At 43.3% G+C, this 25,700-nt stretch overlaps 1 protein-coding gene across 1 annotated transcript in view; it reads left to right on the top strand.

Annotated features, from left to right (window-relative positions):
* Nucleotides 1–19,127: 19,127 nt before the first annotated feature.
* The window catches only part of PLPPR4 (phospholipid phosphatase related 4), a 47,687-nt gene continuing 41,114 nt past the window's right edge, over nt 19,128–25,700 (top strand). The window contains exon 1 of the mRNA XM_073356953.2: nt 19,128–19,521. Within this exon, the coding sequence (XP_073213054.1) occupies nt 19,444–19,521 (78 nt within the window). The 5' untranslated portion in view covers nt 19,128–19,443. The remainder of the gene's footprint in view (nt 19,522–25,700) is intronic.

The following is a 25,700-nucleotide window of genomic DNA, read 5'->3' as shown; positions in this document are numbered from 1 at the left end:
TAGTAACAAAGGCAGGAATGTGTTGAAGATGTCCCTACTAAGGAGAAAAGAAGAAGTGCATCAAGATGAATCACTCCTTCTTACTTGATGGATATCTTCTCATTATTGCCATCATCATCTTTCTGTTTGATATTAAGCTATTTAATTCTACTTGCATTTTAATTATTCTATATCCAAGTGTTTGGTGCAGTAAAGAGAAGGATGGTCCAGTGGTTAGGCTGGTAGCCTGGGACCAGGTTTGATTCCCAGCTCCAGAGATTGTGATTTTGTGTAACTCACTAATTTATGCTCTACATTTGTCAATATAGTTATGTTGGGGTGTGTGAAATTCTTTAGTGACATAACTATGCTGACAAAAGCTCCTACCACTAAGGCTTTTGCTGGCTTAGCTACATTAGAAAATAACACACAACTTTAACTGACATAGTTGTGCTAGCAAAACTTTGTAGTGTAGGTCAGACCTTAGTCTTTCTGTACTTCAGTTCCCTATCTGTAAAATGGAGATTCTAAGGATGTTCTGATAAATACATTTGAGATTACTTGAGTACCTTATACTTTGACAAGTTATACAAGTATCTTAGCCACAAAAATCTCACTTTGTATAGGATTCAGAGTAGCAGCTGTGTTAGTCTGTATTCGCAAAAAGAAAAGGAGTACTCAAATAAATTTGTTAGTCTCTAAGGTGCCACAAGTACTCCTTTTCTTTTCACTTTGTATAGTTTCTATATTGAGCATACAGCACATACTTCTCATTTATTTAATCAGAATCAAGCTTTTAGTACCAGGTGCTAAGCAGCCTCAACTCCCATTGACTTCAATAGGGACTGACTGTAACCACCAAATTGCACAAAATCCTCAGCCTCTAGGCCTTATCAGTATATATAAGCAGTAGAAGCAGTGATCAGAAGGGGATCAATTTCCCATGGAGACAAATTGATACACTAGGCTATGGCCAAAAAAAAAAAAAAAAAAAAATCTTGTTTGAACGTCAAACATGGGGAACTTTTAGATAAACAAAAAGCCATTGTGGATCCCAATAAATAGATCAGAAAGTCAAATACATGGGACCCAAATTAAGTTATCTGTAACCTTTCAGTCTTATTGAACAAAATGCTCTCACAGATTTCTGTTCTGCGGAAAAAACTAATCACTATGAGTTACATTGTGAAAGGATTCATTACAGGCAACCACTATGTGCAGTTGTGCATGCAAACAGCAACAGTTTCATAAAGGAAATTTAAGAACCCAGAAAGTGATTTTGAATGCATAGCTGAGCACTCCGTCATATGGCAGCTATACACTCAAAATATCAGGTTTTGCAAAAAATTAAAGGAAACATGTTTGTATTTCTAATTGTACACTGTGATTCCCCTTTGCTTAAATACACACAGCTCCCTCCTTATTTCAGCCCTCACTTGCATTATGAAAACGGATTTCTTCCCATAGTTCAAGCAAACAATAGCTTTTGCAACTCAATAACAAATAGATAAAAAGTCTAATTTTATTGTTGCTGAGACTAAAATATTTGTTATGTTTACATTCATTAAGGTAATTCTCCAGCTCCTTTTTTCAGTCCCTCAGACATTAATGATATTGAAGGTGTCCGGTCTGCAAATTAAAAATACTACTTCCAAGTTTCATCCCAGAGTATGATTTTTTTGTTGGGAAGTTATAAGTGCTTGAAAATAGGGACAACTATTGTATCACTGTAATATGTCTGACCAGAATTTAGATTCTGAACTTCAGCAATATACTCCAGACAAGCAAGAGTCACAAACGACATATCCCAGAAGTTTGGATATAGGACATTAAGACAGTAAATTTGACACATAGAAGTAAGTTCTTCAGAGTAGACAAAGAAGTACAGTTTAGGCTGGCAGTTTAGGGATTTACCCATGTGTAGCGTATAAGATTTAAAGAGAAACCATCTAATTCTTATTTCACAACTATATTTGTCTCTTTATGCTACTATCCATAAACTGATTTTGAACTGCATCTTAGATGGTATTCAAAAACCCCACATAAAGAAAAAAGTTACTGGAATGAGTAACGGATCATGTAAACAAGGTATAGAACTTGGATCTAGAGCAAACATTATAATCCAAGAGATAACATGAAAATAGGTATTATCTGTGTATGCTGCTCTCCTCAGGACACTCAGAACCATAAGCCACTGTGTTACCCCTCTGCCTCAGCATGGCAGAGCTTTGTTGGGGCTTAAACTGTCTGCTCCCTGCCACCCCAGTCTGTCCACCGGACCAGCACACTCTGAGACTCTGCCAGTCTTAACTTTGCCTTGCAGGTAACAATTAGTGAACCCTAGTTTCTCAGAGACATCTCTTTGCAGTGTCTAGTCCCTCTCACCGGACACTTAGAAAAATCATCATTATCTTGCTACCTCCAAAGAGACAGCATACACACCAGCCTGTTAGGTTAACTGAGGTTCCCTCTTCACTTCAATATAAATGGCCCTGTGATGGTTTATAGTAAAACTAAAAAGAAGTTAAAATCTATTCTTTATTAATAAAGTGCAACTAAGCAAGAGAAAGAGACAGATATGGTTACAAATAAACAAAAAATGCTGCCTAAAACTTAATTCAGGCAAGCTATGTCATTGCCTAAACAGCTCTGTCACTTACAGCATCTCCAGCCTTTCTTGTTAAGAGATTCAGAGGGTGCTGCCCCTTTCATCCCCTAAGTGATGAATAACTAGAGTGTCTTTTTGCTCTCCTTATGTTGCCTACAGTCCATTGTCTTTGCCTCAAGAGCCAGGATGACTTCCCGAGGATGGAGACACTATCCCAGGATGAGCTCACTAAGCTGCTGCTTGTTAGCTTAAATTGCTTTGTTTACTTTATATGTAAATATACTTTCCTTCTCCTCTTCCTGTAATCAAGCTAGTCAGACAGGTAAATCCACATTTCTTTGTGGAATGCAGGCTTGATCTAGTCACTGCCTCCAAAACACATTTTAAGAACATATTTCCAGATTCTTGCCAAGGTGATTATCACCACCCGCCTTTAGCTATTTTAGTTTCTACAGCTGGGGAGAAGAAATGCCCAATCTTATCTGATCTGTGCGTTCTTAGACAAAAGGGTCTCACTTGATGAACCATTTTTTTATTGTCTTCATAGGTGGGTCCTATTTTGGGATAAAGAGAGGTGGGATATCATTTTTGAGAACCAGAAGGAATCATTAGCTATTAATCATTCAAGACACACGAGTCCCATATATCCCTTACAACATCACTCAGTGATATTCCTGACCATCACGTCACCATTTACACATTGATAGCTTATAAGATACTTTTTGGAGACTTATCACAACAACTGTGCATTAGGGATAGTGAGTGTCAGGCTTGGTATGAGTTACAGCCTAGTAGGCCTTCTGCTGGCAGGCACTGAGGTGCTCTTAGGATCACACTGTGTGCTTCTATGACTTTCAAAACCAGTGATCTATATATAGCAACTATGAAGAAATGACAGCTTTGTGACAGGAGATTGTTAGATATTGTAGAAAAGAAACAATTACTTTATGTAATTGCAACTTTAAGACAGAATTTACCTATCCAGTCTGCACTGCAGACGTCTATTGCCTATACTGAACTTGTTCCATTGTGGAACAACCACTGGTGTCACATGCCAGCTATTCAAGAGAGGTTTCAGAGTATTCAAGAGAGTTTCACACTGCTAACAGTGTGAATCAAAGAGGAGAATTTTGTCCTATATGAGAAACTAAAGGGGGGAACTTACAATCACTGAAAGCTATTGTAAATGTTAATTATTAAGTGATTGCTTGGCCTTCATGTCATTCAAAAATAGTTTTCACTTATCCTGCAAGTATTTTTTCCCTGCTGATATTAACCAGATTTTTTTTGCCTGGTAACATGCAGCAAAATTTTGGCAAGATGTCTGCAGAGAGGATTGCTCTGGGAGCCACCATTTCACCCCCATAGAAAGTAATGTATCAAAACAGTTGCACCACAGAGGGGACAACCTTTTGAAGGAGTATCTTAAATATTTCTAGGTCCATGTCTTATGAACTCAAATCTCTCATACGTGAGAGAGACTGGGAAATAAGAAAATCGCCATACCACCCATAGCGGACAGAGTCACTTCTGTGGGAGTAATATGTGAATTCTACACACAGAGCAAATTCCACACACCAAATTACTTTATGAAGGACTGAGAAAAAAAGTTGTACCATAATTCTGACATAAGCAAAACAGAGCAAAAAAAAAAAAAAAAAACCACAAAAACAGAACAGCTGTCAATTCTACACAGGGAACCCCGTCTCCCATATGTTGGTCTCCCTTCATGTGCCCTTCAAGCTTCATGTGAGGATTATTGTTTTAATCAGGTCATCTATTCTATGCTTAGTACAAAAAGAAAAAACCCACACCAAACAAAACCACATATTGACGCTAAAGGGCTAATCATGGACCCTGCATGCAGCCCAAGCAAGTGGCTTTTGAGCAGGGGAGTTCTGGGGTGGCCAGAGGGCTGCCAGTGGGAAGAATCCTTCCCCAGGCTATGAAGCAGCAGCCACCACTCTATAGCTGGTACTAAACCCTCAGGGTTGAGCCACTGGCTGCTACAATCCACCCCTCTTGAAGGATTTGACTAGTGGATATGCACAGTCATGATGGATCCTCTGGAACTGGGCCGTCATGACACTACCCAAAATCTCTGAGCATGCCATGCAGAGCACAGCTTCATAGTGCACAGGGGTTGCCAACCTTCCCCTCACCCCCTTAAGTGTCACACATTTTGCTCCCTCTAAAGTAATACAACTGGCTACATTCAGGGAGAGAGGGCAATGTTTTGTCTCAGGAGGAATTGTGCACCTAGATAAAGAGGGAATAAAAGGACCCACCTTTGCTAGTGGATCATATGGTACAGCCTCACAGGTACCGATGAACTAAAATGGAAACTCATTTCAAACCATGTTTGCCATAGCCATGCAGGGGCTGCGTCAGTGCTCTCAATTTGCCTTAAGACTGGGAGGGAAAGTAGTTTCCCTCCAGCATCTGCATAGGCCCCTTTCACAAAGCTAGTTTACTTTGACTAAATAGCCTGGGGCCAGGATTTGGCCCTGGATGACATTTAAAGACTCAGCATGAGAGTTTTAAAAACACAACAGCCCTAGCCTTACTTTTTCTATTGAAGTCAATGGGAGTCACCCTTCTTTATTACTTGCTACAGACTAGTCAGAGAGATGCCACATCCTCCAGATCAAGGACTTTTGTTTTCTGTTCCCTAATTTATTTCATGGCATTTTTAGTTTTTTCATCAACATAATTAAGTTCTTTTGTTAGAGTTGAGCATATTTCCCTGATACTTTGTAATCACAAGCTGTTTGAAACATGGCAGAAAAGCAGTTCTCATTAATGCAGATCTTCTACAAGCAGCTATACCGTGTGTATGCATATACAAAAACAATGGGGAGTCCGGTGGCACCTTAAAGCCTAAAGATTTATTTGGGCATAAGCTTTCATGGGTAAAAAACCCTGCATGGACTCCATGCATCTGAAGAAGTGGGTTTTTTACCCACGAAAGCTTATGCCCAAATAAATCTTAGGCTTTAAGGTGCCACCAGACTCCCCATTGTTTTTGTGGATACAGACTAACACAGCTACCCCTCTGATGTATGTATATAAGCATTTATAAGGAACATACAGAAGGAAACACATGCATGATCATAGAATATCAGGGTTGGAAGGGACCCCAGAAGGTCATCTAGTCCAACCCCCTGCTCAAAGCAGGACCAATTCCCAGTTAAATCATCCCAGCCAGGGCTTTGTCAAGCCTGACCTTAAAAACCTCTAAGGAAGGAGATTCTACCACCTCCCTAGGTAACGCATTCCAGTGTTTCACCACCCTCTTAGTGAAAAAGTTTTTCCTAATATCCAATCTAAACCTCCCCCACTGCAACTTGAGACCATTACTCCTCGTTCTGTCATCTGCTACCATTGAGAACAGTCTAGAGCCATCCTCTTTGGAACCCCCTTTCAGGTAGTTGAAAGCAGCTATCAAATTCCCCCTCATTCTTCTCTTCTGCAGGCTAAACAATCCCAGCTCCCTCAGCCTCTCCTCATAACTCATGTGTTCCAGTCCCCTAATCATTTCTGTTGCCCTTCGCTGGACTCTCTCCAATTTATCCACATCCTTCTTGAAGTGTGGGGCCCAAAACTGGACACAGTACTCCAGATGAGGCCTCACCAATGTCGAATAGAGGGGAATGATCACGTCCCTCGATCTGCTCGCTATGCCCCTACTTATACATCCCAAAATGCCATTGGCCTTCTTGGCAACAAGGGCACACTGCTGACTCATATCCAGCTTCTCGTCCACTGTCACCCCTAGGTCCTTTTCCGCAGAACTGCTGCCTAGCCATTCGGTCCCTAGTCTGTAGCTGTGCATTGGGTTCTTCCGTCCTAAGTGCAGGACCCTGCACTTATCCTTATTGAACCTCATAAGATTCCTTTTGGCCCAATCTTCCAATTGGTCTAGGTCCTTCTGTATCCTATCCCTCCCCTCCAGCGTATCTACCACTCCTCCCAGTTTAGTATCATCCGCAAATTTGCTGAGAGTGCAATCCACACCATCCTCCAGATCATTTATGAAGATATTGAATAAAACCGGCCCCAGGACCGACCCTTGGGGCACTCCACTTGATACCGGCTGCCAACTAGACATGGAGCCATTGATCACTACCCGTTGAGCCCGACAATTTAGCCAGCTTTCTACCCACCTTATAGTGCATTCATCCAGCCCATACTTCCTTAACTTGGTGACAAGAATACTATGGGAGACTGTGTCAAAAGCTTTGCTAAAGTCAAGAAACAATACATCCACTGCTTTCCCTTCATCCACAGAACCAGTAATCATAAAAGGCGATTAGATTAGTCAGGCATGACCTTCCCTTGGTGAATCCATGCTGGCTGTTCCTGATCACTTTCCTCTCATGCAAGTGCTTCAGGATTGATTCTTTGAGGACCTGCTCCATGATTTTTCCAGGGACTGAGGTGAGGCTGACTGGCCTGTAGTTCCCAGGATCTTCCTTCTTCCCTTTTTTAAAGATTGGCACCACATTAGCCTTTTTCCAATCATCCGGGACTTCCCCGGTTCGCCACGAGTTTTCAAAGATAATGGCCAGTGGCTCTGCAATCACAGCTGCCAATTCCTTCAGCACTCTCGGATGCAACTCGTCCGGCCCCATGGACTTGTGCATGTCCAGCTTTTCTAAATAGTCCCTAACCGCCTCTATCTCCACAGAGGGCTGGCCATCTCTTCCGCATTTTGTGATGCCCAGCGCAGCAGTCTGATGTTTGCTGATGATAGTCTGTGCCAGTGGTGGGCAACCTGTGGCCTGTCAGGATAATCTGCTGGCAGGCCGCCAGACAGTTTGTTTACATTTGTGGGATCGTGATCTACTGGTTGACTGTTTACAGCAGTGGTCACCAAACAGCAAGATGGAAAAAGAGACAAAGAAAATCTTCATATCCACACACACAGGTGAAAGAAAACAGCATGATTCATCTTTCCTACCAGATTCTTTCTGCTCAGCTGAATAGAACTTTATGAGTGGGAGCTTAACTATAAAAGCGAGGGGCAAACGCCCCAAGGTCTCTCACTCCCTGTCCATTTCTCTCTTTACACCAAAGATGACCAAAAAAAACCAGCCATTGGCCTTTGCGGGAGGCCTGAACATTTTGGTCCGTAATTATGTTGAAGAATGTGGTAAGGACTTTACCTTGATTCAAGTATAGTTTAAGTTAGGAAGTGTTATTTTTCTTGTAACCATTTCTGACTTTTATGCTTCATTATTTGTATGTACTTAAAATCCCATCTTCTTTTATTAATGAAATTGTTTGATCCAATCCAGTGTTATAAATTATTGTCTGGGTAACTCCATTTAAGGTGGCAACTTCTTGTTTATTATTCCCTCAAAGGGACAATGGCTCTAATATCTTTGGACTGTCCAGAAGAGGGCTGGACAGTACAGAACTTGTTTGTGGGGGGAAATCTGAGACTGGGATTGTGTTGGGATCACCCTGCAGAAGTAACCAAGGGTGGTAAAAGCCAGAGTGCAATCCATGTGTTGGGGGCAGGCTGCAATTACACACACACACACACACTCACACTCAGAGATGTGACTTGAAGGCTGGCAGACTATTTGTGAGCGGCCCAGGTTGAGCTACTGCAGCAAGGTATTGTAAGTTTGCAGGGCAGGAGTGACACAGCCCCTCACTTGTCTTGATTGCACCCTGAAGATTACAGTGGCTTCCCCCTCCCCCCATCAGATCCTGTAAAGCTTTTCTCTAGGGTGGCTCCTGCTCTGTCTGGGTTGCAGCTTTTTAATCACAGCTGTTGTTAACCAGCCATTCAGCCCCATCTGTGGGTGGGGTGGGGTAACTGCTCTCTTCATTACCCATTTAGTGTCTGCTGCCAGGTAGGGTCTATACATCCCCTCACAGGACTGAATTTTACTGCTGCCTTCCACTGGTGTTCTAGAATAGTGACATGGAGCTCTGAGTGCATCCGCGTAGGAGGCAATTATAATTTGGCAAGGTCAGACAGTATGTGACATCATGAGGTCTTGACAATGGTGTCCTGGCTGTCAAGAGCCAGGAGAATTATTTTTGGAGATTGGTCACTATGCTTTTGTCAGCTCATAGGATTTTATCATTTGACTCCATATTTGACATACTTGTTAAAGCTGCAACTCCTGGAATCACTCAGCTATGTGAGACATTCAGTTTATAAAAAAAAAACAGAAACAAAAAAAAACCAACAACATTTCCAACCCTCACCGTTGGTGAGAAAAGCTTGGAAACCTGGCCTGCATGAGCCCTAATGGGCCAGAAACCAAGAATGAAGCCCACATTTGTTACTTTTTAAGAGGTCTTGTGATTTTTAATCCCATTTCATGTTTTTGGAGCCTTACTCATGATTTTTCCACACCTGGGGTTGGCAGTACTGATAGGGAAGTCCACTCTCAGTAAATGCTGCTCTATCAGGGATTTTCTCCATTAACTACTAACTGGTTCATGATCTCAACCTTTAGCTAGAGTTTCTCAAACATATGAGAATTTAAGTAAAATGCCTGACTGCTTGTGAGTCAGTGTCTCTCCACAAACAGTGCTCATGCTTGTACAGGCCACACTCCACTCCCTTTCCCAGGGTTTAGCTTAATAAAGAACAAAGATCAGCTCACAGCTTCTCCAAGCAGCTTTACTGCTTCCAGAGTTCCCCCTCAAGAACTGCCCAGCCCTCATCCCAGAGGGCCACTCCTGCCTCCCAGTTGAGATCAAGAGTCACCTGCTTCAGTGTCCCAGCAGGATCAGCATCTGCTAACTAGGTGGGATGTTTCATGGAAACATTGCCAGCCTGTAACAACTCTGAAAAGTTTCATTTAGAGTCAGATTGTAGACTGGTACTCCATGGTTGCACAGCAGCATAAAGGGAAAGCAATACACTTTACCATGTAGCCTCTCTGCACATCCACTTCATGTGTGCTGGGGAATGCCACATATGCACACCCTCTGTTCCCCATCCATGCAGGTGAGAAGAGAGTGGTCAGAAAGAGAAAGGGCTGGATTGAGCCTTACCTCCACATCCCATAATGCACTGCTAGTGTAGCCAAACTCATATGAAGAGGCAATAAACTGCTACTAGTTAGGAGCCAGGGCCAGGAGCAGATTCTTCCCTGCTCCTCCCTTATTTCTGGGGGAAATAAACTATGACTACCTGAGTCACACTTCCTTTCCACTCTGCTCTGGGATGGTGCAGCTATATGCCACCCTATCACGGGGCCCCAATCACCACTATGGGCTCCTCCTCCTGGCCACTCTGAGGATTAGCTCCTTCCAGATCTGAGGCTCTCTAATGCTGCTTGCTTCCTCTTCATGACTTAGCCCCCTGGCCAGGTCACTATCTGTGTTTCCCCTTTCCAGGCTACCAAAATGTATCTTGACTGCTCAGGCAGTCTTCCCATTCACTGCCCAGCCAATAGGGGAACCCAGGCCTACCCCTGTTCCAGCTCAGGGGCCCTATAACCAGCAGCCAAGTTTTGCACTACCTTATTCCTTACCGCTTTTCCCCTGAGCGATGCCTACCTTTCTGGTTCCTTCCGCCACACAGAATCTCATTTTACCAGACCAAACTCCTCACATCCCAGGGAATGACTGGGCCTACCCTTTATAGTCCTAAACACCCACACCCAGGGAATGACAGAAAACTACTTCCCTGCACCCCTCCTGCTCTGTTCTTGGGCTCTATACAGGCCCCTCCTGTTCCTGTACAGCTGAGCCTCATCTCCTCAATCCTTGCTCCCTGGCTCCTTCTCCAGGTGCAGCCTGAGGAGTTAATTGGCCTATCTAGCCACCTTAACCTTTTCAGATCTTGTGTGGGGTGTCCCTTCCATCACCTACTCCTTTCACAGAGCTAGGTGAAGAGGCACAATATAGCAGGCACAGGCATTTTAATGGCATTACAAAATAAGAACTTGTGCTATGCTACGTATTTTCTGCAGTCCTTACTCAGGTAAGGCTCTCATTAATATCAATGGGAGTTAGCTTGAGAAAGGCTGCCAGGTTTGACCAATAAACATTGTCCCAGAATAACACGCTTCGCCATGGAAACAATTGCTCATGGTAACTCAGCTCTTTTCGAGATATTGGCAGAAATTGCACAAGATCCTTCAGCGAGTGTGCGTCATTGTTGCATATAGAGTTTAAGGGCTCAATTATGCACTCAGTTACGGTGGTGTAACTCCACTTGGTTGTAACTGAAGGCAGGATTGAGCCCTTAATGGCAAGTCAAACTGAAAAAGAGTGGTGTGTGGAGGGTGAGAAAACCTGGATTTGTGCTGGAAATGGCCCACCTGTTGATCACTTTAGATAAGCTATTACCAGCAGGACAGTGGGGTGGGAGGAGGTATTGTTTCATGATTTCTGTGTGTATATAAAGTCTGCTGCAGTTTCCACGGTAAACATCTGATGAAGTGAGCTGTAGCTCACGAAAGCTCATGCTCAAATAAATTGGTTAGTCTCTAAGGTGCCACAAGTCCTCCTTTTCTTTTTGCGAATACAGACTAACACGGCTGTTCCTCTGAAACCTGAAAAAGAGTGGGTTCTCAGGAATAGATTACGTGACTAACATACCCAGTTCCAGGATACTGTTATGCTTTATAGAAAGATTCCCCCGAACACAAGGGATGTGTGTCTGTTCTCTCCATGGTCTCTCACCAGGCCTTCAGGCGTAGCTTTCAGATTTCTCAGTGCATGCAGTACACATTTGCTGTCTAGAGTCCAAAGTTTTGCTGCTAAATATTGAGATTGATTTCTGTCTTTTTATTTCACAAACTTTCATTCTAGCTCTGTATAGTAAAAACTGCTGCTCTCACTAGCTAGGGTGACCTCATGTACAGCACGTTGCCACTCTTGAAATATTTTGCTGTGTGTAACCATCCCAAATTGGTCAAAATAAGTATGGCCATGCCAGAGGTCATCTTCTCTTCTAAGTGATGGGTATCTCACTAAGGATGCTTTGTGAGCTAGCTTCTTTTGATGTTTAAAAGTGATTCCTCCTAGCACATCCATCTCGTAACCACTGCCTGAGTGCTTCTGGTTCTCCCCAAGTCCTACAGAGTGTATCCACCAAGCTAGCCAGTTGTCATCTCTAAAAGACCTCGCTGACACGTGGGATGCTTTAAGACATTTGGCCCACTACTGCTAGCATCTCCACCTCCAAAAATAGCCTAAATTCCTACTCTCTTGTCCTGGTGCACTAGATCAATTGAGGATCTCTTCACATTTTCAAGGTGGGAAACATACACACGCTATGGTGTGCAATGCCCTTTCCTCCATCCAGCAGGGACAGTCAGACTCAACAGTGCCCATTTTCCATCCAAAAAGGCGGGATCACTCAGGCAGCCAAGCAAATATCATATCATATGCTTCCATATTAGTATCCATCTCAGCACTTATATCCCCTTCCCCTCAATCAGCATAGAATTGGAAGATTCTAACCTATCAGAGATTAAACCTCATTAAACACATATAGGGTACAGAGAGTAGTTTATTAAATACATCAATTATGGTTCATTTGGTCACTCCAATCTGCTAAGAGAATAGGTTGTAGGCAGTCAGGACCAGTGGCCAGACCAGGACATCAGAACCAGAGTCAGAGTCTGAATGCCAAAGCCAAGGGTTAGGACAGAGTCATCACCAGAAACCAGGGCTCAGCATCAGAACTGCAATCAGAGTCCAAATTCCAGAGCCAAGGGTTGAGACAAAGTCAGAGCCGGGAATCAGAGCTGAGGGTCAGAACTGGATTACCTGGAGTCAGAGAAGGCAGGAGCAGGGCTGGTTTCAGAGGCAGGAGCAAGTCTGGAACAAGATTGGAATGAGGCCAGTTACAGAGCAGGGTCAAGGCAGGCGCAGAGCAGAAGCAGGGCTTGGAGTGAGGCAAGCACAGGAAAACAGAGCCAAATCCACAGCCAAATCCATTGAGCAGCCAGTGAGCTACTGCTGCTGCTCCTGGGCTTAAGAACCGGCCAGCTAGCTTCCTCAGCCAATCAGCCAGGACTCAGTAGGCCACCAGGAGACTGAACAGAGTTGCAGGGCCTCCCTCCAGACATGGCTTGGATAAATATGGCCATTTTATAGGTAATATATTCCAATAAGCATTGGCTTTGGGAAGGCATGCACCTATCACAGAACCAATGGTGATGAGTAATTCAAATATCTGCCCTCTCAAATTTTAATGACACTTTCTGTGCCTACAAGAGGTAACATGGAATTGCTGTTCTGCTCTAGAAAGGAAGCCCTAAAGAGGTAGCCTAAGAAATAGGCAAGAAAGCGAACAGGCATGCAAATTACTAGGGCTGTCAATTAATTGCATTTAACTTACATGATTAACTCAAAAAATTAATCCCAATTAAAAAAATTAATCCCGATTAATCGCAGTTTTAATCGCACTGTTAAACAATAGAATACTAATTGAAATTTATTAAATATTTTTGGATTTTTTTCTACATTTTCAAATATATTGATTTCAATTACAACACAGATTACAAAGTGTACACTGCTCACTTTATATTATTATTTTTGATTACAAATATTTGCACTGTAAAAATGATAAACCAAAGAAATAGTATTTTTCAGTTCACCTCAGACAAGTACTGTAGTGCAATCTATCATGAAAATGCAACTTAGAAATGTAGATTTTTCTATTACTGCACTCAAAAACAAAACAATGTAAAACTTTAGAGTCTACAAGTCCTACTTCTTGTTCAGCCAATTGCTAAGACAAACAAGTTTGTTTACATTTATGGGAGATAATGCTGCCCACTTCTTATTTACAATATCAACAGAAAGTGAGAACAGGCATTCGCATGGCACTTTTGTAGCCAGCATTGCAAGGTGTTTACATGCCAGATATGCTAAACATTCGTTTGTCCCTTCATGCTTCAGCCATCATTCCAGAGGACATGCTTCCATGCTGATGACTCTCGTTAAAAAAAATAATGTGTCAATTAAATTTGGGACTGAACTCCTTTGGAGAGAATAGTATGTCTCCTGTTCTGTTTTACCCACATTCTGCCATATATTTCATGTTATAGTAGTCTCAGATGATGACTCAGCACATCTTGTTCATTTAAGAACACTTTCGCTGCAGATTTGACAAAACACAAAGAAGGTACCAATGTGAGATTTCTAAAGATAGGTACAGCACTTGACCCAAGGTTTAAGAATCTGAAGTGCCTTCCAAAATCTGAGAGGGACGAGATGTGGAGCATGTTTTCAGAAATCTTAAAAGAGCAACACTCCGATGCAGAAACTACAGAACCCAAACCACCAAAAAAGAAAATCAACCTTCTGTTGATGGCATCTGACTCAGATTATGAAAACGAACATGTGTCAGTCCACATTGCTCTGGATTGTTATCAAAAGAACCTATTATCAGTCTGGACGCATGTCCTCTGGAATGGTGGTTGAAGCATGAAGAGACATATGCATCCGTAGCGAAGCTGGCATGTAAATATCTTGTGACGCTGGCTACAACAGTGCCATGTGAATGCCGGTTCTTACTTTCAGGTGACATTATCAACAAGAAGTAAGCAGCATTATTTCCTTCAAATGTAAACAAACTTGTTTGACTGAGCAATTGGTTGAACAAGAAATAGGACTCAATGGACTTGTAGGCGCTAAAGTTTGATATTGTTTTATTTTTGAATGCAGTTATTTTTTATACATAATTCTACATTTGTAAGTTCAACTTTCATGATAAAGAGATTGCACTACAGTACTTGTATTATGTGAATTGAAAAATACTCTTTCTGTTGTTTTTTATATTGCAAATATTTGTAATAAAAATAACTATAAAGTGAGCACTGTACATTTTGCATTCCATGTTGTAATTGCAATCAATGTATTTGAAAATGTAGAAAAATCCGAAAAATATTTAAATAAATGGTATTCTATTATTGTTTAACAGTGCGATTAATCACTCAATTAATCATGATTAATTTTTTTAATTGTGCAATTAATTGTGATTAATTTGTTAGTCGTTTGACAGCTCTTTACATTACCCACTCACTGAACTAGGGACAAGGTCATCTTCAATCCTTAAATAAAGATTTATTGGAGAGCAAGTCTGGTGCCAGCAGCCACAATGATTCACATGTTCCAACAGTACATATTAAAGCTGCTGCAGTTGAAAAACTCTTTAAAAGGGGTTTTAAAAAGTGAGATTTGGTGATTGAATTGGCAAACTACTGCAAACCATCACACTGGTACCATGAAACCATCAAATTGGTACGAGGCCCTGCCTTTCAGAACTCCCTTGATGACTTTAATCAGTGGTCCTTGTGGCTTTTACTTTGAAATATTCTATTCCTGATTCTTCTCCTTCTTACTGGGGTAAATCAGGAGTAACTCCAATGAGGTCAATGGCCCCAATTTCCTTGTGTATGGAGTCTGCTTTGTGCTGATATAGCTGGCACGAAGTGAACTTAGAACCATAGAACCATAGGGTTAGAATGGACCACAAATGGCTCGCAGGCCATATCCGGCCTGCGGACCGTAGTTTGCCCACCCCTGGCTTAGACACAACAAATCCTGCATCTTGGCAGGGGTTAGGTCAAGGTTAGACCAGATGACCCAGTCATCCACATGGTTCGGCTCCGCTCCGGTGCTCTGGCTGGGGCGGTGGGTCAGGGACCGCACCAGTGATTCAGCCCCACTCCAGCGCTCTGGCCGGGGCGCTGGGTCGGGGGCTGCATCAGCGGATGGCCCCACTCTGGCCAGGGCACTGGGTCGGGGCCACACCTCGCAGCTAGGCCCTGCTCCGGCGCTCCAGCCAGGACGCTGGGTCGGGGGCTGCACCAGCAGCTCGGACCCCTCCAGCCAGGGTGCAGGGTTGGGGCCTCACCACGCGGCTCCCAGAAGCCACGGCATGGCCCCGTTCCAGCTCCTACGTGCCCCAGTGGGAGCTGCAAGGGCAGTGCCTGCGGACGGGGCAGCGCGCAGAGCCACCTGGCCTGGCCTTCCCATAGGAGCTGGAGAAGGGACATGCCACTGCCTTCGGGAGCTGCTTGAGGTAAGCGCCCCCTGAGCCGCTCCTCATGCCCCAACCCCCAACCCCTGCTGTACCATGGGTACTGTGCTATATAATTGGTTATGTTTTGGCTATATACAGTGTATGTTTTATAGGAGGAATTAAGGTACTAGAATAAATGAATAGGATAGTGGATACTAGTATTAGCCATTTTCTTTTTATTCATGCCTTGCAAGTGACAGGCAGGATTTCGTCTGTGTCTGTGTTAATTAGAGTAGAGGACTTTCGAAGGCCTAGGCCCCAGCGTAGGAAAAGACAGTTGCAAGATTTAGGCTCTGGCGACACTGGCATTTTACAGCGCTGCAACGTTCTCATTCAGGGGATTGAAAAAACACCCCCCTGAGCGCCGCAAGTTACAGCGCTGTAAAGCGTCAGTGCAAACAGTGCCCCAGCGCCGGGAGCTCTGCTCCCAGCACTCTATGGTAATCCCCTCATGGAGGTGGAGTACCAGGAGCGCTGGGAGAGCTCTCTCCCAGCGCCGGTGCGTGACCACACTCACGCTTCAAAGCGCTGCCGCAGGAAGTTTCGAGGGTAGCCATGCCCTTAGTAAGGCCTAATTTACGATGCCTTTCTTGTTCAATATAAAACACGGCTATTTCTTACCTTTTGGAGGTCTCTGTAAAGAACTGTTTGTGTAAATGAGGAATGCATGCTTCAGGAAAAGATAAGGTGTGAAGGCCATTGTTAAAGCCAGATGACCAACGGAGGAGGCGTGAAGAGACTGAAGAGACTTAAAGATGCCAGACAACCATCAAGCTGCATCCATGGTTGAGGAGGGGCAGACTGACGACCTGAGGTGAAGGCTGGCACCCTTAAAACACAAGATAATTGATTAAATTGAAACCAGACAGGATGATGCTCCCGGAGGTGTTTTGGGCCATCAAAAGATAACACCCACTGAGGAGTAACCAGTCATAAACTCAGGTTTCAGAGGAACAGCCGTGTTAGTCTGTATTCGCAAAAAGAAAAGGAGTACTTGTGGCACCTTAGAGACTAACCAATTTATTTGAGCATGAGCTTTCGTGAGCTACATCTGATGAAGTGAGCTGTAGCTCACGAAAGCTCATGCTCAAATAAATTGGTTAGTCTCTAAGGTGCCACAAGTACTCCTTTTCTTTCAGTCATAAACTGACACAGCAAAATCCATAGACTTCAACGGAGAAAAAGGACTATAAGAACAGGGTGCTTTGCCATGGGGCTTTGGGTTCATTTTGCCAGCAACTCCAGGAGCATCGGATTGCAACCGACAGAGCCCGGCTCCTCTCTGCATCCAATCTGGCTGGCCACTAGATTGATCCAGACTCTGGACTGGTAACGATAAACATTGACTGGCAGGACTGTGTGCATGGTGTGTGTGTGTGACTGAAAAGCATATGCTAATTGCTGTATTCTCAATAAATGCGGCGTGTTGTCTTTTCCCCTATAAAAAGATCTCGTGTGTTTTGTTTAAGCATAACACCCCAGCCCTGATCCCACTCCCGCTCTCCAAACCCCTCAATCCCAGCCCGGAGCACCCTCCTGCACCCCAAAGCTCTCATTCCCAGCCCCACCCCAGAGCCTGCACCCCCTTCTGCCCCCCAACCCCAATTTTGTGAGTATTCATGGCCCGCCATACACTTTCTATTCCCCGATGTGGCCTTTGGGCCAAAAAGTTTGCCCACCCCTGGTCGAAGCCATCCAAGACAGATGGCCATCCAGCCTCTTTTTGAAAACCTCCTGTGAAGGAGATTCCACAACCTCCCGAGGCAGTTTGTTCCATTGTCCCACTGTTCTTTCACTTAGGAAGTTTTTCCCGAGATTTAATCTAAGGCTGCTATGCTGTAGTTTGAACCCATTGCCTCTTGGCCTGCCCTCTGTGGCAAGAGAGAACAATTTTTCTGCACCTTTTTTTTGGCAGGCTTTCAAGTATTTGAAGACTGCTATCATGTCCCGCCCTTAACCTCATCTTTTCCAAACTAAACATACCCAGTTCCTTCAGTCTTTGCCCATATGGCTTGCATCCCATCCCTTTGATCATCTTCATCGCCCACCTCTAGATCCTTTTCAGGTTCTATACATCCTTTTTATACATTGGTGACCAAAATTGGACACCGAACTACAGCTGATGCCTAATCAGTGCCGAGTAGAGCGGTACTATCACCTCCCGTGACTTGCATTCTATGCTTCTGTTAAATTGCATTTGCTTTTTTTGTAACAGCATCGCACTGTTGACTCATGTTGAGGTTGTGATCCACCACAACTCCCAGATCCTTCTCAGCAGTGCTGCTGCCAAGCCAGTTTCCCCCGTTCTGTATTTGTGTATTTCGTTTTTCTTTCCTAAGTGTAGCACCTTATATTTGTCTTTGTTTAATTTCATTTTGTTGTCTATTGCCCAGTTCTCCAATTTATCAAGATCCATTTGAATTTTAGTTCTATCTCCAAAGTGTTTGCAACTCCCCCGCCCCCGCTTTGTGTCATCTGCAAATTTTATCAGTATGCCCTCTATTCCTACATCCAGGTAATTAATAAAGATATTAAACAACCGCAAACAAAGAGTAACTATTAATGAATGAAGTCAGCCTGGAAGAAGGTCTCGAGTGGGGTTCCACAGGGGTTCTGGGTCCAGCGTTATTTAATCAAGTATACATCCATTTAATGGTAGTCTACTGAGCCTGCATTTCTTCAGTTTAGTTACAGAATGTGCGACTGTGTCAAAAAATTTGCTAAAGTCCAGGTATATTATGTCCATCGCATTCCTCCTATCCACCAAACTAGTTACCTTGTCAAAGTGACCCCAGCCACTTGAAAATTCCCCCACTGTAATGCTTCTGGAGCGCTGCAACTTTGGATCTTACTCTTGAAAAGCCAACTAGCTCTGCAGGTCCTTCTCAGCTCTCTCCTTCACCCCTGGGCAGATCCCGCCTGCCCAACCAGCACACAGACCCCCCAGCCAATGATGTACATATCTGCCACCTGCTGGTTACCCACCACTCCAGCCTCCTGTTTCCCCTATGCTGAGGGGGCAGCGGGAGGAAGAACCACTGGACTCACCTTCACATCACTCCTGCCTTCCCCACCAGGCCACCACACCCTGTATGTGAGGAGGGGCCTGCTGCAGCTACTTTTGTCCCTGCCATGGAGGAAGTGGGGAATCATTGCTACCCCTGATGTCCCACTTGTGGGACGGTGGAGCCACGGTCACCTACTGCACTTGGCCATTCCCTCTTCAGAGCTTCCTACATAGCTTCCCCTTGTGCTCCGCAGGAATCTCAGGGCCTACTTGCCCCTCAACTGCTGCAACTATCTCCTACCACTTTACAGCCTTCCTGCCCATCTTCCCCATGATCCCGTCTCCAAGCTCTGCTGCCCACCGGATTTCCCCGCCCTTCCTGAATACTCAAAACCAATCCATCCAGGAGGGAAAGGGTTAAGGTGGCTGGAGCACGCTCCCCTCCTCCTGTAGGCTAATGGGGCCCCTTCGTTTTCCCTGGAGTAGGTTTCTTGACGTCAAGCCCATGAATATTGTACGAAGCTTCAGGATTGTAAGTGCAGCGAATCCTCCTCGGGCAGAGAAAGCCAGGGCTCTGCGCTGGGGGTGGAAGCCATTGCGGCGGCTTTGGGGGAGGAAGGAGATCTCTCGCAGAGAACAGGCTTTGGGCTGCCTGCGTGTGGCACAAGGGATTGCTGCGAAGGGGGAAGCGTCACGCTGAGCTCTCCAGAGGGGCCTCTGGGGCATGTGACATCCACACAAGGCACCGGAGCGGGAGGAGAGGAAGCCTGCTTCGAAGCACTCATCCCCATCCCTACAAGAGGAGCCCAGCTCAGCCCCTTAGCCAGCATGTCTGCGAAGGAGAGGCAAAAAGGCAAAGTGACCAAGGACAGCGTCACTCTATTGCCCTGCTTTTATTTTGTGGAGGTGAGTGAAGCACCTGAGCGCGTGTCCCTTCAGCTTTAGCATAATGCAGCTCGTTAGAGGCATTTTAGGAACAACTTTGGTCCCTGACAGCATGCGTCTTTCACTGGGGTCTGCTCTGGTTAGTGCCTTCCTCACTGCCTAGGTGAAGATGTAGAGAATAGCACTGGGGAGAGCTGTACAAGCTGAGCGAGAGAATGTTCCATCGGCGTATTATGCGTGTGTGAGAGTATGGCAGTGTGTCTCATTCCTCTGTCAGTGTGTGTTATGTCAGCATGTGTCTGGGTTCTGGGTCTGACTCGTACCTGGCTGTGGATTTCAGTTAGGGTAACATTAAGCTTTGCTTGTAATATATTTGCATGGAGTTCACGTCTGGTTCTGAAACTGGGTCTACATCATCTGAGCTGTAATCCACGGTGGGGTGGGGGGAGGGATGTTCTTTACATCTCGAAAAAGAGAGAGTTCATGTCGGTAATGTTTCAGAACCGTTTCATGTAAAATATGTAGGTGATGCTTTGCATAATAAAATCAGTACCAGACAGCCATCAGTATTCTGAAGAGCTGGTTTCAGATTAAAATCTTCCTTGCAGGATACAGGCTGCTTTTATGGGAATTATTTCCGAGAGAGTCATTTTGCAAATGGACTGGCAGCGAAATGAAACCATGTCACAGACATAGGATCATCTCAACAGGAAGACATGTTTCAGAGAGGGGTTTATATGCAAACAGATATTGCATGTATTATCTCCATGAAAGGAAAGTCATGTTGTAGAAGGAATGTTAAAAAAATGAATATGGTTTAAAGTTGTTAGATAATCAGCATTGTGTTTTTAATCAGTCCGTAGTAACCTGCCTGGATTGTCAGAGATAGCTAGGTAACGATGCACGTTTTGTATCTTGAAAAAGTGAAAGAGTTTCTCAGAAGATTTTGTACTGAAAGATTGAAACATGTCATGGCTGCTCTGTTGGTGCCAGGTGAAGTTACACTTCCACAGGTTTCAGAGTAGAAGCCGTGTTTGTCTGTATTCGCAAAAAGAAAAGGAGTATTTGTGGCACCTTAGAGGCTCAAATACATTTGTTAGTCTCTAAGGTGCCACAAGTACTCCTTTTCTTTTTACACTTCCACAGGCTCTCACTGCTTCAGAACTGGTGTATTGCTTAGAGGATTTTAGCCTCTTTTGACAGTAAGTAAAAGAGCAAACAAGAACGGCAATATTAAAAATCTTGCTTAAATATACTGGGAGATAGGAGGCCACAGTATGAGAGGGGCTTGTAAGTGGTGGGAAGCTGTCTCTCTTCCCCATAAATTCCCTACTAGTTGCCTGGAACAAGGGAGATGAATCATATTAAAAATAATATTGGATGGGATACTTTTCAGAGAATGTTAGATTTTAAAGTAACAGACGTGTCTTATTATTGTGGATTAGGCCCACTTGGTGAAATGTACCCACTGATGGAAGGCTCCTTCTGGGCCACATAATTCCTGTAGTATTCTTGTCAGAGGAAAGAGGTCATGGGTAGAGAAGCCAGCTAGGTGGGGGCCTCTCTATCCTCCTCATACTGGAGCAGAGGGCTCTATACTATCGGAGGCCATCCCATCACTGAGAAGGGCTTAGGGGGCAGACAAGGGAAGGGACCACTTCTATACTGATGCAGATCTAGTAACCAAGGGCCCCCTCACACATGCACACAAGGGGAGCAGCAGCCACTTGGGGATTTGAGGGGTTGCACTGCAACTCTATGGTCTGATCCCACACTGTGGTGGGATGATTTTTTCGAACAGTAGCACATAGCCCAAGAACAGTGGTCACACTTAAAATCAGTTTTGCCTGGGATAACATTACCTCAGAATTTAGTATAGACTCAAGGAGCTCAGTCAATTTAGTTTAACAAAGAGAAGGCTAAAGAGGTGACTTGATCACAGTCTATAAATACCAACATGGGGAATACGCATTTGACAACGGGCTCTTCAAACTAGCAGATGAAGGTATAACACAATCCAATGGCTGGAAGTTGAAGCTAGACACAAATTTATAGTGAAAATAAGGTGTACATTTTTAATGGTGAAAGTAATTAACGATTAGAACAATTTACCAATTATTCATCACTGGCAATTTTTAAATCAGGATTGGATGTTTTTCTAAAAGATCTGCTCTAGGAATTATTTTGTGGAAGTTCATTGGCCTGTGTTATTATACAAGAGGTCAGAGTAGATATTCACAATGGTCTCTTCTGGTCTTGTGGCACCTTAGAGACTAACCAATTTATTTGAGCATAAGCTTTCGTGAGCTACAGCTCGCTTCATCGGATGCGAAGCGAGCTGTAGCTCACGAAAGCTTATGCTCAAATAAATTGGTTAGTCTCTAAGGCGCCACAAGTACCCCTGTTCTTTTTGCGAATACAAACTAACAGGGCTGTTACTCTGAAACCTGTCTTCTGGCCTTGGAATCTATTTGCAGTATTCCTTAGAAACTCCCTGTACTTTGTATAGTGAGTACTGCAAACCACACTAAAGCGACTGCAGCTCTTATGACTAAGTCACTGGACTGGAACTCAGGAGATAAGGGGCCAGTTCTCAGCTCTACTGCACACTCTTTGTAAGACCTTGGGTAAGTCACTTAATCTCCTTGAATCTCAGCTCCTCAGCTGTGAAGAGGAGCCTTTGTCTCTCTTTTCTATTTAGGCTGCAATTCTCTGGGCAAGGCATGTTTTTCATTTTGTGTATGTACAGCACCTAGCACAATGGGGCTCTGATCTCAGTTGGAGCCTCTAGTATAGGCACTACTATAATACAAATAATAGTCTGTCCACTGACCTAGAGAAAACTGCTACTGCTGATGGTTATCTAAGACAACAGACAAGTTTTTAAGTATGACCATTGTGCTTGGGCTTTATGTAGGATTAGAAAATTTCACCCACTGTGCACAGACACTTTGGGAAATGCTGTCAGGTGACAAACTGCATTACTGCAAAATGTCACATGTCCTTAATAATTAGGATTTCTTTGTTGTAGTTGTTTTTAAACTCTTCATTATTAAATTCCATTTTCTATTGATTCACCTCCATTGGGCCTAAGCAGGACTCTGCCCCCTTCTTATGCACATTCCATTAGTGTCAGTGGGAGTTACATATGTTTATAGAGAAGAGAGGAGACCCCACACTGCTTGTTTGTAAAGGATAAAGCAAATAGATTTTGTATGTATTTCTGTGCACCAGCCTCATCAGTGGTGGGCTGCAGGAATATGCCCAGCTTGGGGAATGAGTTTAATAGAAACTAGAAAAGCAAGGGAATCTCCCATGCTATATTATTGCTGTTGCAGAGGCAGAGTGGAGAGGTTTTTAGCATATCCATGTTGTTATGCAGAAATTGGCTTTCTGTATACCAGATGAAGTGGGCTTCAGTCCTCATCTGTTGTAAGGAAAGTTGTCAGGATACAGACCCTTACAAGTAGAGAGGGGAACTAAAACTGAAAACCTTAGGATTCCAGGACAAGCTGTGAGGACCCTTCCACCTTGCCCATGTCTAGCACCTGGCAGCACTGAGGATGTTCACATCTAGATTTGAATGTTATGGTTGGCCCCGGTCTGTGTATTGTTCAAAACCAAAGCTCCAGATCTGAACAGATACAACATTTACGGAAATTTGGATCCAAATCCAGAGACTCAAACTTTGCAACTGGGGCCCAACTCCAGTTCCCCTAAAGGTTTAGGGTTGAGGCTATTGTCCTACTCTTCTATTTCTCTACTTTTCACCTGCAGGTATATTTGTTGAGACAGAAGGCCAAATTCTGCTTTCAGTTACACTTGTGTAAATCGAGAGTAAATTCAGTAGACTTAATTGATACCTGCGAAAAAGTGGACTGAGTCCAGAGTATCCAGTATTCAAATTAGAAAATTGTTGTGGTTGCCTCCCCCCCAACTCTTCTTCTGTTCAGTTTCTAGTGGTAAGACATATATTTATGATTTACCCACATATATCCAACTCTAATCTGATCCCTGAGAATGTGCTCCTGGAACTTTATAGGTTTCAGAGTAGCAGCCGTGTTAGTCTGTATTCGCAAGAAGAAAAGGAGTACTTGTGGCACCTTAGAGAGTAACAAATTTATTCGAACGTAAGCTTTCGTGAGCTACAGCATCAGATGAAGTAAGCTGTAGCTCACGAAAGCTTATGCTCAGATAAATTTGTTAGTCTCTAAGGTGCCACAAGTACTCCTTTTCTTTTTGGAACTTTATAGTACACGATAATACTGAGATTAATGAAACAGCCACCTGATAGCCCCTGCGGTGGCATTAGCAGAAGGAGGAAAATGACTTAAACATTTTTGAATTGTGATTAGTTAAAGAAGAATGTGAAACTGGCTCACCTCTCATATATATGTGTTTAAATCAGGAATAGCTCTATTGAAGTCAATAGAGCTACTAATGTAAGGGACAAGACAGGCAGGCCCTGTGAGGTTAACTGGCATTAGTACACAATGTGGATGCTTTTTGCATACCATAGGCAACATCATCATCCAAATAAGTGTAAACATGAATATAGGAGACAAGATTTAAGTAAACCAGCCACCTCTTAAATGTACACAATTTGGGATTTTCAAAATTTATTTAATAACAAAAATGTTTTAAAGGGTTTAATTCAGTAGGTGAATAATGAAAAATGATGAAAAATGCAATTTCTCCCCTCTGTACATCTCACCTTTCTGTATATTTCCTTCCCATTCCATTCTGCCCTACTCTCAGGTCAGGCTTGCCCTCCCCTGGCCCGTTCTTAGTTGCAAATCCCAATCCATTGCTCCTTGTGGCTAAGCAACAATTAGTTTCATTTTGTATTTTGAGAAAGACATGAGGAGCTTCTTTCTCACCGGTGCAAATAAATAATGAAATGCCAATCAGAAAATGCTGGAGGATCAGGGCCACAGGAAGAAGGCAGATCTATCACTAATAATGTCAGCAAAATAATGGGAAACTGTAGACAGGCATTATTTCCCCGAACACCAGAGGAAAGGGAAGGGCCCAGAAAATTATCCAGGGAAAAGGAGAAAATGGAAAACCAAAATCACACAATATAGAAGGGTAGATTAATACATAAGCATAATGTAATACATAATACATAAACAGGGAAGGAAAAGATGCCTTATGGTCACTGATGTAACCTAAACATGCATGGAACTTTATAGAGCAAAATTAAAACAAACAGATTTTCTGCCTTCAAAGGGCTTGAGCCTGCAAACTCGCACTATGGGGAGCAGTACTTACTATCCTGAAGTCAAGTACTACTCAGAGGAATAAGCACAATTATGTCCAGTAATATCTGTTTGCAGAATTGAGCCCTAAAATGAGACAAAAAACAGTCAGAGACTACAATTAAGGGAGAGGATGAGGAAGTGATAGAGAGAAGAGGAGGACAATAATTCCAATCCTGCAGATGCTTACTACTAGGCACAGTGTTTATTACCATGATGCCAACAAGACTACTCATGTTAGTAACCAATACTTATGATTATAAGGATTTATAACACTGGACCAAATATGATTATATAGTAACTTAGCAAGCGAGGCTGCATTTCTATTGATAGTTTCAATCTAAAAAAAAATTGTGGGCCTGATTCTGATCTGATATATAGCAGTGTCAATCAATAGTAACTGAACAAAACTCAACCAAGTTACATTCTACATAAAAATGATGTAAGATCAGATCAGGCCCTATCTAACTTAATTTATTAGAGCTACAGGGCCACATTCTCCTCTCACTTACACCAATTTTACATTAGTGGCTTCAGTGGAGTTATTCCTAATGTACAGAGATTAGATAAACGGAGAAGCAGGCCCATGGGTTAGAAGCTGTAGAAGTGAGAAGGAAATCTACAGACATACAGAAAAGAATTAGAGCAGCAGATACAGTGGATGTGGTCTAGGCTGAAAAAATAGGGAAGCAGAAAACCTACAAAAAAATTAATGAAACTTTATTAAACACAGCATAAAACATTTCATGACTTTTTGCAGTTTTCACTATTCGTGAATTAGTATGTATCTCATAAAAATGTTTAAAGTGTATTTAAACATTAGTTTTAAATGACCCTATTATAATGACAGTAAGAGTCTTACACTTTGCAGAAGCACATATCACGTGATCTGGCTGGATTTAGTTTTACCTGTGCATCGCTACCTACCTGAAGTGTAAA

This window comes from Lepidochelys kempii, chromosome 8 (genome assembly GCF_965140285.1).
Source record: "Lepidochelys kempii isolate rLepKem1 chromosome 8, rLepKem1.hap1, whole genome shotgun sequence".
Classification (NCBI taxonomy): Eukaryota; Metazoa; Chordata; order Testudines; family Cheloniidae; genus Lepidochelys; species Lepidochelys kempii.
The sequence above is the reverse complement of the archived record's forward strand: the minus strand, read 5'-3'. Positions and strand labels throughout refer to the sequence as shown.